The sequence below is a fragment of the Neodiprion virginianus genome, chromosome 4, assembly GCF_021901495.1.
Source record: "Neodiprion virginianus isolate iyNeoVirg1 chromosome 4, iyNeoVirg1.1, whole genome shotgun sequence".
Classification (NCBI taxonomy): Eukaryota; Metazoa; Arthropoda; class Insecta; order Hymenoptera; family Diprionidae; genus Neodiprion; species Neodiprion virginianus.
The window spans coordinates 23,865,814-23,878,985 of NC_060880.1; the positions used below are offsets into that span (position 1 = coordinate 23,865,814).

Genomic DNA, 13,172 nt, shown 5'->3' on the forward strand with positions numbered 1-13,172 from the left:
TCGGAACATCGGTTTGCCTTTACTTAACTGAGAACTGTAAATATTTTCAATATAATCAACTGACCATCAGCCGTTCGCGTGTTATTTGCAAAAATGATAATTGTCGAGCCCAAGATTTTAGTTTTCTCAAATAACAGGGGCAGTCAAAACATTTTCTCTGCTTCATACTGAATTTTATTCTAGAAACAGTCGAACCGTGTAATTTTCCAATTAGTTGCAGTAACGGCGTCAATATCGTCGACACGCAACGGTATTTCGTTTTCATCCGAAGCCGCAGATATTCGACCGAATGCTATTAGTCTTATTAACCCTCCCTATTACCCGCCTCTACACCACGCAATGCACCTCCCGCTATCCCATCGTTGCCAATTTTGCTAGTGTATCCAAAATCGAACTTGGCAACTGTCCATTTCCGGCTTATACACGGCGACTGAATGTTCACCGCATCTAGCGGTCGGCTACCGTTCAAAGCGGCTGTTTACTTCTGCTCTTCGATATGATGAACCTTTTTAATTAGTCGATTTCGTTGACTGGCCATTTGTATAATAGGCACACTGTAACAAATATGGTGTTAAAATTCGCCAGTGTGCAGACTACTATAGAACAATTTTCATGATCAATTCGGAAACCTTGGCATCGGATAGTGTTTGATTGACATCGCATGACCCGAAATTGACATGAGACAGTGTTAAATAGTCATATAGTCATCGGATATTATTAAACCGATATCGGATAATAGCCATTAACATCACAGATAGTGTTAAATTGACACGAAATTATAGTCCGCAGAAGCTCACACCGACATATTTTCTTACGCTGTGATTTACCCGATGGTGCGAAAAGATTTGAAAAGTATAAAACTTAGGTATCGCCGGACGTTGTAGATGAAACACTGGACCTAATCACGTGACGACGACGATGTTCGTGTTGATAGTAGAAAAGCAATTATGTTAAATTAATGTTTGTCCTCGGGTGTTTCGGATCGCAATACTGACGTCAATGAGTCGGCCGGTTCGAGAGGCGTCGGTAAATAGAAGCGTCTGTCCCTTAACCCTCGAGGGTGAGGCCAGAGGAGTCGGGGTGTTCAGTTCAAGGCGAACCGGTTCGATGGCTGTAATCTGGCCCCATGAATCCACCGCTGTTTGCATTCTAATTGTAAGTATGTACGTCGAGCCGATATAGTTCGGACCGAGGGCTGCGTTTACACCAGCCGGCACTATCCGATAGCTTTGGGACATGATCATCGACGTCTATAAATCGATGGATTCACATTTGATGTGGCGAAACGGTCAGGGTGGCTCCTAGTCCGGGTTATCGCGGCATTTGCTATTCTGCGCAAATAAATCCGAAAGCTCGGCATTTCCACGCCTGTCTTTTCACCGAATAACGAAACGCGGTAATTGATTAAATATTTTCAATTACTTACACGGTAAAAATACGCCTCGGGCAACGAATGTTTGTTGATTAATTAACGCTCAGTCAGTTACCCCGGGGAAAAGTTCGTCGAGATTTAAATTCGGTGCATCGGATCTTCGACGCGTACCCCGAATATGTGTACCTACGTGATAATTAATCTGAACTTTTGACAATTTTGGGGATTTTGTTTAAATTTCAGAAATTTTTGAGACTTTATTGCGTGTTTTCAGAAATTCTGAAAGCTCGGTTGAATTACAACCAAATATTTTGTAAGCTTAAAAAATCCTCTCGATTTTGCTGGATTTAAAAAAATTTTCAAAAACTTAAAACGCATCAAAGGCTTTTAAAATATTTTGAGAACTCTAGTTTTTGAACCTTACCAAAATCTTACGACATCTGTTGCACAAATTTGAGCTTTTGAATCCCATTTAAAATCTGTTAAAATGCTATTCATATCGTGGTTCCTGAAATTATGAGAAATAATTGAATTTGCATGTAATATTTATAAAACCCCTGCAAGAATGATGCCGTTCAGTTAATTATTGTTCTCACGACATGTGGTGCAAACTACTTTCCGAAGTTTACAGTGTACCATTAACTTACATCAAAGTGAATTGATACTTCCTGTATTCTGGAACTTCCTATCCTGCTAATTGCAGGATTACTGTATCAAACTCTCGGTAAAGTCGGCATGCGTCGGTTTATGCGTCACTGCATTCAAATTGCTATATTTACATCCAGAAGTGCTTGTAAATCAGAAATGGCCCTCATAATCTAACGTTGATTGGTGTCCTTACCTGACAGTAAAAGAAGAAAAGGCAGCAGATCAAACTCCATGCCAGTAGTCCAGACTCTATGTTCAACACATGCCTAGAAGTCTCCTGTAACCAAAAACCAAAAAGTTACGTTCAGTGTGATTCCCTTAAAGTTCAAGTTCCCAGTTTCCGAACAAAAGTAGTTTCTGATACACATATTTATTCTACTATATTTTCGCGGCTTACTTTACGACATTTGCTCGTTTCCATAAACTGCGAACTGCCTACTCAATTCTGTTTTGTTTTACGGTCCTATTTTTCTCATCACTGCAGCCACTCCGACCAAAGTCGGAGTAATCAGGGCACGAATTTTAGTCTCTAACAAGCGTCTAAAACCACGTTTATTTTAAGCAGTGGATACGTGTAGCCGGGCACTGCGAGAGATCTAGTTCGGCAATAATGGACAGTGGGAATAATATCGGGTAGGTTCTACTAATAGCTGGTCCTGGCTGAGCTGCCAGATATTTTATTGCGAATAATGGAGCATAAAATAAACGGAATTGAGTATAATCCTTTCCGTGCAGGGCCTCGTTAAATTCAATATCACGGAAAACCCGATTTTTAGTTCAAAATTAGCAGTAAATTACACATCCACATGAAGTAATTTCCTAGAATCCAACCTCAGAAATATAAAATCCGACGTAACTAATGGAACCCGTATTACGAACAAAAAGCGTGAGAATTAAAGAAATGTTCAAATTTCGATGAATATTGATCGTCTTAATTTTACCGAGTTGCTGTGATTTCAAAGCTGTGTTTAAAAATGGGAACTACAACATGGCGAGTTTCATATACAGTCAACGAAGATTCAAACTTTAGTACAAGAACACAATATTCTTATAACTTCGCATTCATCTTTGCCAGTACAATGCAATATTTTTTATCACTCGCTGCGTAAGTAGCAATCAGTACTGTCTTTTATTCTCACGACTAGAATAATGAAAAATTTCGCCTTATACGAATTGGTCATAAAAACATCGTATGCCACTTGCTCCGAACCCAAAAACCTTTGGTTTCTACCCTCTCGAACTTACATGTCTGGAACACAACTCTCCTGTAATCAAATACTTGCCAACGTATACCAGTCACAGTTCTATTCAGCGTGAAAGTACTTTTTTAATATGTACAGAGGGCCGGTTTCCAGTTTCTTTTAACTCCGGTCGCTCTGCTGGAGAAATTTCCTTGTCTAAGAAGGCAGCTGGTAGCATTTAATGAGTCAGACGCGCTTGGTGAGCATATTGAGTCTTGTACCAAAAAGTTATATACCTGCAGCGTCGTTGAGTGAGCCTGTCGCTGGTTTTTTCTCTTGCGTTAGAGCCGTCTTGGGAAAAAGAATAGATGTGTCGCGGGATGAGCGTAAACGTACATCCGACGTTCCGCGAAATTGTTGAAGGGGTGTGCAGACCTGGCAACAGTTCGCTTTGTTCAGAGATGGAACAAATTTGAAATGCTTTGTCGCGACGGAAGCGGCAGCTCGTGCCTGTAGTGAAGAGCACCTGTTTGGCCAAGCCTCATTATCGCTGCATTTTAGATCTCGTGCCGTTTCTAGGTTTTAACACTAAAACCCCACTTCAGCTGTTTGGAGCACCCCTCAGCCAATTTCAACGCCTCGTCGGTACTAAGATTCTCTAATCGGCTCGTGGAATGACGAAAAGACTACGAGATTACATTCTCGCACGTTTCTGGATCCGTACACCTGGACTATTATTACAAAGATAAAGCGTTTGTTTCTTCCTTTTTATTGTCACTGATCTCGAAAACTGCTGGGCCGATTTCCGTAAAGCTTTAACCGAAACTTTTGTACTGTATCTAAAGTCTCATTATAGATAGTAAAGTAAGTGTACCAGTTATTGACACGTTTAGACCCAATTATTGACCCTTTTATTTTCCAAAATTATAAATTGACGGCACAAATTGTGAATTTCTGGGTTACCAAAGCCGATGGTTCGAGGGTTACTATAAATTTGTAGTAGAGGGTTGTAGAGGAACACTACAAATTTATTTATTGGTGATTTTAGAAGTAAGGATCAAACAGATACAACCAACAAACGTTAATAATTCCCACAGGGTGAATAACTCGTACACTTACCTTATAAGCTAAAGTTATCTTATCACATAGCCGGGAAACAAGAGATGGGACTGATTTACAATGGTGATTACAAGTGGTGGGACGGATTTACAATTCACACCAGATGGCGGGAGATCAAAAGCTGTTCTCACGACCGAACTGGCGTGTCGAGGATAAAAAGTTGAAGAAGCTACATGGAAAAATAGTTTCGTTCCGATGATGAGCGTAAGCAGTTTAGAATTGAATATCCGAATGTCGCGGGTGAAACAGCGAATGAAGATACTAGTGTAGAATACTTAAGGCGGTTATCACGCAAGTGTAATGACGAGAGTGAGACTCGAAAACATTTTCCAGTCGTCGAAAGCACCTCGAGACTGCGCTTTCGTTATCGCCAACATTTGCCGCGTACGAGTCTCGCATGTATCGGAGCACGGTATATTGTACTTGACGCCGGAAGCGTGCCAGGGGCCATTTTTCACAGCACGGACATCCGTTTCCGGTTGACAATCACCGCAAAATACAAACAAAAATTGAGGGGAAAAACTTGATGTGCTCTACACTTCGCATACATATATACCGCCGCAGGAAAAGATATCATTGCCCGTGGTGACACGGGAATGCACTTTATTTTACTGCATAAACCTTCACTGCGGGCGCTCAGCTTTTTTACTCTTATACCTATACACAACACAACTTGCAAGTCATGCGACCCGCGAATCTTTTGTTGATACGCCAGGTTATGTTCCTAGACAGTTTTCGTAATGCAAACCCTTTCGATTGATTTTTTCATAAAAAAAAAAAAGTTATGCATAGGTACCATTTTTTCAGGATCCGGATTTTTAGGCATATTTTATGGTTGTATTGGTTTTCCAATCTTTAAATATAGATCAGTGGAAATTTATCGATGTCAGTGAATAACCCCCAATTTTTCATAACTATTGACTGAAACTGACAAATAAAAAACAGAACATGCATGGGGAAGGTGGTATTTTAAAAAAATTCTTACCACCCAGTAATCACATTTAATAAAATGGACATGATCCTGAAAGCATTTTGTATAAGAGAATTAAACTCTCTACAAAACAGTCTAGTGAATTTTTGTTTTAAAATTGGTAGCTTAACGACTACCAGAAGAATGTTTGCAGATGAGTCTTGATTCAAAATTGACTTTCAAGATTTATAACTTTTTAATTATTTGGGATACAAACTAAGACCACTGGACATTTTTGTGAGGAATTTGATTCTTTACATGATGCTTCCAGAATCAAATCTGCATCATTGAACGCGGCTGGCGAAGAGTGGTAACAATTTTAGAAAAAAATGACGTCTTTCCTGAGTTAATTAAATGTGAAAGTTTCGAATTTTGAGAGTGACTTTCCAAAATTTGATCTGAAACATATCATTCTTCATGGGTTTGTTTTTTGCTACGCATAAGAATTATTTTCAGGTAAGGGCGAATAAAAATAACGTTGCTTCCAAAAAAGTAGGCACATGATAACACAGAGTCTGATGCAATCAGCTAATTTTCCCTTGACCATAATTTTTTCTTATCCTGTGAATTATTTTCACAGCCCCTTCAGCGACTCGATCGGTAAATTGAAATCGTTACTTTGCGGCATGGCGTCTGGTAGGAAAGAATCAAACTAATGCTTTCACTCTGACAGCTAACGGTTGAGTATATTTTTTCGCGTGTGCAAGATGGCGAAAGAAGTATATTATTTATTAAATGTAATCAATTTATGCGACATGAGTAATTTGAAATCCAAAAAATTACGCTTCGTTTCCATGAAAATTGAAAACTTAGGTTATGTGGCAAGAAAATGGCGGTGATAACCGGCCATGAGGTCATTTCCGAATAATCGCGGTATCGGACGGAGGCCGTCATTTTCTCGTACGGCATAGCTGAATAGCGATTAAGGAAAATCAGGCGACAGAATGAGGAGGAACGGTACAGTAAGAGTTCCACAAGGTTTCGGGGTGAGTTTTGGTCTACGCCCCTGATAATTCCTTTCACCATCACGTTTTCTCATCTCCCGGCACCCCGTAACAAGCTCTGCCCTGTTCCCATCCTCCTCTCCACTTTCTCCTTTTCTCTCTTCTAGTCCTTCTGCGCCTCGCCTCGCAGATTGAACCCCTATAGCTGCCAAGTTTTTCTCTCTCGCTCGCTTTTTCTGCCACTTGAATCTCTCCGCGGAATAAGAATCCCCTAACTTAAGTTTAATTCACCCGATTATCATACCGACTGAGCGAGTAAGCTTGGTTAAGGACAGATAGGCTGCCTGGAATGAGAGAATGAGAGAGAGAGAGAATTACGCCGCGAGCGCGAAAGGAGGTATAATAAATAAATGATGATCGCGCTCTGGAAAATCTCCGACACAAAGACTTTAATTAAACTCATTTACTTTTCCATACTCCATGTATATAATGTGCTTCTATTCCTACACGTTCTTTCACGGATTTGTATATTCACGGTTCGACATTTTGTGAATTTTTTGCCGTATCGTTCATTCTGAAAGTGAACAAATCGTTTTACTAATCTTCGATTATTCCGTATCTGAAAGTCGTTGCCTCTTACAGCTTCACGAAAGATTTAGATGGCAAAAAATCTTGACTGAAATACTAAACCGGAGAAGAAAAATTGACATTCCAAGTGGTGTCGAATTGAAAATCCTTTGTTCCAATATTTTTCATGAAAACCAAATTTTTGTTTTCTTAAAAAGTTGTACAGTCTGAAATGAATCGATTTTTCAATAATTTTGGCAACACTGAAATTGATCTATAATTTGTTGGAAGGTTTCTGTCGGCAGATTTGTACATTGGAACTATTTCTGTCGACTTAAGTACTGTTGGACAAATCGCATTCTGTATGCACAAGTTGAAAACATGAATCATTGGATCAACTATATTTATTGAAATCTTTTTTGACATTTTTGCGCTCAGTCCATCAATACCTTGAGCTTCATCTTTAAGACTACCCATAACTCTCGGCACTTTAATATGACTACATGGATTTATAAAAATAGACTTATCATTAAAGTTTGGCAATTTTAATATTTCTTTATTAGATTTATCAATTTGTTGGCTAGTTTTTTTCCTATATTTCTAAAAAATTTGTTAATAGTATTTGCAATATCTTTTGTATTGTACACGATTTTGTCGTCATCCATAATACATTTAATTGCACCAGTTCTTTATTTATTTTTTTTCTTTTCGAATTGTCTAACTTGTTTTTTGTATAATTCCGTAACTTCTGACTGTCTTTGCTACATTTACTAACTTTTCCTTGTTCATAATTGTTTTTACCAGATTAGATGAATCCATTAAAGATTTTTTTGTACTTTTTATAATTGTATTTTAAGTTCAGATTGTGTTGAACTTTTTGCCTGATTTTATACAGTATTTCTTTAGTATTGCACGAAAAAATAATCCCTGGTGTAATCCAATCTTTGCGGGGATGAGATTTTCGTTTATTCACAGGTATATTCTTTATCGACTTGTTTAAAATGTTTTGTAGAGTAACATTCAGGTTGTCAGTGGCGAGTTCAAGATCATGTAAATTTAACACTCCGTTGTAAGATTGCTGCCTAGTTATTTTAATTAGTTTTTTCTAATCAAGAAGATTATTTGGGAGTCATTTTGTTTTTTTTGTTAGTGTTATAATTGACGTCTATTGTTGCAAATAATGGGTAATGATCTGTGAAAATATAAGTGATTTTGTAAGAATTGATGTCTAAGTAGGATTTGGCAGAAATGTTATTAACACATTTCCTAATTCACGTAAATAGCATTAATTACATAACGAAATTACAGTTATCGAACAGTGTGTGGGTATACATTTATGCGAGTGTGATGAATTTGGGAAGAAATAAATTGCAATACGTCTGATTAGAGCTAGTTAATGAGGAATATTGATGCGATTGGTGAAATCAGTGGAAAGCTGCGATAGTCACCGGTTTCCGGTTGCTTCTGGCTGCGTGCAAAGCTCTTTGGCTTGAGTTCAAGCCCAGATGTTGGCCTTTCGTTAAAGCGTTGTGACTGTTTCATAAAACGCAAAGCATCGAATCAATACGCTTTGATATCGGAGCTTTTCATTCCCAAGCGATGCAGCACTCACTGCACTCTATACGTACATACGAGCATCTACCTTCACGCTTTTCCCGAACCAGAGGCGAAGGGGAGAAAATCAGCAGACAAAAAATATTCTGTCCATTGATGAAATGTACGAGGTCTATTAACGAATGTAGAGCTGTCTAGATGGAATAGAAATCCGGCGATGCAAGATACAGATATTATATCGACAGATCTATCGACTACCTGCATGCAATATGAAAATTTCAAACGCAGCCGCTTTTCACATTCAAATATGTTGCTTTTTCTGGTTTTTAGTATTTTTCAGCCCACACGTTTAATCATGTATCAATCGACAAGTTGGTCTTTTCGGAAATTCAAAAAGTGATACAATTATCACATTTTTTTCCAACAAAACATAAATCATAGATTTTTTTCCCAACTGCTTTGCGTTACCGTGTTTTCTAATGTTATTATTGTTTAAGCAAAAGACTGTTTCCTGTCAAACTCGCCGAAACATTTTTTTTTTTTGTGAACCTCATCCTGGCATCATTGAATATCTAATTTTACAGCATTGCAACGATTATTGACTATGATCAATAAATAGAGGATTGAGTTGACTACTTAAAAAAATCTGTTGTAGCAATTTGGTAGAAAATAATCTTCCAAGTGAAATGAGTCTTACTGTAAGGTGAAATCGAACGAATCTGCTAGATTTTCAGTAATCCTGACGCGATGCAAATTGAAGCATTGATATCTAAGCTTTCGTTTATAATTCCTGTATTTTTTGTTCTCGTATTTTCAAGGAGATCTTCGTAGCTTACAAATGTACCGATTTGATAAATATTCAACGTACGGCTATCTCGTAATAAAATGAATAAAAATTATCGATCGCTGGTCAACCAGTCTCCTTAAAGAGGTTTGAGAGTGATCGATTTCCTTGAAAGGTGAAACGTCCCTGAAATCAATTCGTTTGACTACATTTCTCGCAAAAATTTTCGACAAATTTAAAGCGTTTTATTCGCAAGTGTATTCCTGGAAAAGGGTGTGTGGGTGTCAGAAAATGAGAGGGGTTAGCGAATAACCGCGACAAGTAGGACGGCGTCGCCTGGATAAAGTTATGCATTATGATTCGCCCCGGCTCACCCCATCTAATGACGCACTTGTTGCACAAGTTTCCGGCAAAAGTATTGCCCGTCTTAGAGCATGTGCCGTTGAGACAGCGTTTCCGTTAGTTAGTAAGAAGGTGATCCATTGATTCATACTTTAAACTGCAATGCTATCCTGCAATTGCCTTCAAAGTGTCAAAGATCTTCGAATATCACAAAAAAGAAAAATACAAAATATAAAACGAGCTAATTCACAAGTAAATGAAAGAATCGCAATGAATTTTACAATTGAATTAATGTATTTTGGCTCATTCTAAGTTGCTAGTACATTTTATTACTCGTTCGGGTTATCTTTTTATTTGTGGTTTTTTAACTTCATCGTAAATGGCCCTGACCAGATGTGGAACATTTAGGGTTAATGGACCAGAAATTTTTAATCGAGACTTATTGTTAGGAAGATGGAGAAAACTATTCAAGAAATCTATAGTAGTATAAACAACATCTCTACTATGTAACTAGTAGAAATGAATCCGAATAATGAAAGCAAATAATGATAGTAATAAACGGTAAAAGCATCAGAATAGACTTTTTCAGAAATTAACTTTGTATCGTAAATTTTTTTATTCTATTTCACTCTTATTCATCTCCATTATACAGCAGAAATATTGTTTCACTTGTGTTCACTATCACTAGCAGAAAATAACGTTACTGCAAATTTTTCAAACTGTTAATTTTCCTTTTTTTTCAAATTTCGGATTCCGATTCAAAGGGTCTAGCCGATTCATCTTTAACCGTCTTCATTCTCGCGATTCACCCAGCTTGATGCTTGACGTTTCATCACGCTATAATTCATTGTAAGAGGATAACTCATGGTGGAAGCTCGATGGCTCTCCAAGAGCTAATTGACCGCTTCGAGAAGGTTTCGCGTCAACGGCGTGAGGGGCTAATCTATTCTGATTTTGAGACTAATTTGACTTCCTCTAACTTCGTTGGTCTCGCCATCACTCCGTCACTTGTCGTATTAATTCAATTGACGGTTTCATATCCAGACTGAATTGCACTTAATATGTACATATATTCGCTCGACTTATCATAACCATACACTTCGATAAAAAGAGTTTGATCATTCATAGTTCCCAGATGACCAGTTTCGGTTTTAAAAAAAACAGAAAAAAAGTCTTCCAGAAACACAAATTTTAAAGAAAAGGGGATTACACGTTTGAATTGTTATAATTTGTTTTTGTAAAAAATTTTCTTTTAAATGTTCTACATATTTCTCATTTATTAATATTTGACCATTTGTGTTTCGTAGCGAATTTCTCAATTTCTTAACTTACGAGTGAATATCTTCAACATCTGGTTCACATAGGAAAAATATTTTTTTGCAAATTTCTTCGAGTCTTGTTTAGTTTAGAAAAATTCACATATCATGTCTCAATAGTCTAACAACAGTTGAATAATAAAATAAATTGTCACTGTTTTTTATATTTTATCTATCACAAATATTTCTACTTCTCAATCATTGAAATGGATGTGCGAATTCAAAGTATTACATTCTGGTAGCCAACCCTGCCCACTAATAGAGACACCATGGATCAGTGGATACTAAGACAAACTGCAAAGAAGTCTGTCTTATTTTTTTCTCATTCTATTTTTCTTATCGCTGAAAGGTGCAGTAGCCTGCCAGACCCCGAGTTTTTCTGCTAATATAGAAATATGAGTTGGGGCCAACGGGAAACCGGCGGTAGTATCAGTGGCTCGGAGCGTCAGAGATACAGAATGATGTATTGCGGCAGTTTCCACCCCCGTCATAACGCCCCGCGGTACCCGAAGCTGGCAGAGAAATTACAAATATCCAACTGTACGCTGATTAAAATTGATCGCTCTGCCAGGTAACGCACGAGACGTCCTCTTACTATCATCTAAGAAATGTACCATAAAAAACTCGACTGCGGTACATCGAATGTTGAATCTCATGATCAATTCTTTGAATCTGGAATCCTCTATCTACGTTTTCATTTAATCTATGTTTGACTCGAATTATCCTTTCCGATTTTTAGGCAGATTATTAATACCATTGTTTGGAATAAAATTATTCCTTGTGTTCGCGTTGGAAGTTTTTTTTTTTCTTATTAATCGTTTCAGCGATATAAAGTTTTGAATATAAACAAAATATTGACACGATGCGTGAGAAAAAAAAAATGATCATCGAAAATCTGGCCAAAACTCGTAAAATTGAAAGTCATTTTCGTGGCCAGTCTAAAATGTGCGCCAACAGAAGTAAGTTTGTAAAGTTTTTTTTTGACCAACATTTCGATCTAACAATTCTGTAACTAATAATTTTCAAGAAGAGAAAAAACAAAATTTCAGTTTAAACAATATAACGAATAGCGATTGTGAAATAATTCAGCTAGGGAATTTTTATTGATGTTAAATTGAACTATTGCGACCCAAAGAGGTAAACATTTTTTTCGTCTCAGAAGAATACATTCGAAGAAGTACGAAATTTCATGATCGAAAATGATGAATTATTAAAAACATACTGGTGATCAGAGTCATAAATATCGAGTAGTTTAAATCGATGCAAACTTATCGGATTTACAATCTAACAAACGTTCTGGGAACAGTGTGCTTTATTTCGAATGACAAAACGAGATGATCAGGAATAAAATCGAATGGGGTGAGACTTATTTCAATGAAATTCCTGACATAATTAATCTCCGCAGTAGGTGACTTATGCTATCTATCGAGTTTAGACCTCTCTTTTTTACAGCCGATTACTCAGCAGTGCCTTTATATCCGAATCTCTGTAGGAGATGATTCCTACTGCGAAACGACGTCTCGTTTAATTCCAGCTCTGCACTCGTTATTGGTGTCAGCGGTGGGATTTACGAGTTGATCGTGAGATTTGATGCGCGGGTGGATTCTTGCAGCACGCAACTTCCGGGTAAATGTAACCGCACCATGAAAAGGTGTGTACACCGAGAGATGCGCCTGCAGACCACCTTGCCGTCATAGAGCGCGGATGACGTCATTGATGGTGACGAGGGTGACGGCGATGTCATCCGGAACGTCACGCGTCGATCAATCGGAATTTTAAATCAACGGTCGCGGATATTTGCCGGAAAAGCTTTCAGGCTTTAAATTATTCATGGATTTTACCGAACGTTCCAGGCGGCCTGGACTTCTCGGTACAGAATCGAGGACATAGCGAAAAAACGGATTGCGGCTGTAAAATTGTATGAAACCTTTACTCAAAACCGAAATATGCGACTTATCTATTTGGCTATTTCTCTGATGCTCGTGGAATTGATGTGTGAATTTCGAGAGGGGGTGGAATTGTTTGATAAATTTTCATTGGTTGTGCCTCGTATGTTACAGTGTAAAAGGTTTTCTAGGTGTTATTTAACCGCAGTGTTGAACCCAAAAGAGTGTATCTATTTGAATTGAACGATTTTATGATGGTGCCACCTTAAGTTCAAGGTTTTTTAGTGCTAATTGGTAGACGACAAAAGTTTCCCATGCATGGAATTGCAACGGTTTAAAAATAATATTGCATTACTTCTGGTGTTTTTTTGTGTTAATTAAAGCTGTATAATAATAGATCACCGTAAAATTGAAGTTTTCTTAAATTAGGGGAAAGGCATTCGGTAAAGTCGTAAAACTTTCATTAAATGCCTACACCGTAAAACGTTT

General features: G+C 37.7%; 1 protein-coding gene across 1 annotated transcript in view; it reads right to left on the reverse strand.

The window, feature by feature from the left end:
- The window catches only part of LOC124302372 (Down syndrome cell adhesion molecule-like protein Dscam2), a 192,071-nt gene that overhangs the window by 120,400 nt on the left and 58,499 nt on the right, over positions 1–13,172 (reverse strand). The window contains exon 3 of the mRNA XM_046758499.1: positions 2,214–2,297. Coding sequence (XP_046614455.1) covers positions 2,214–2,253 — 40 coding nt within the window. The 5' untranslated portion in view covers positions 2,254–2,297. The remainder of the gene's footprint in view (positions 1–2,213; positions 2,298–13,172) is intronic.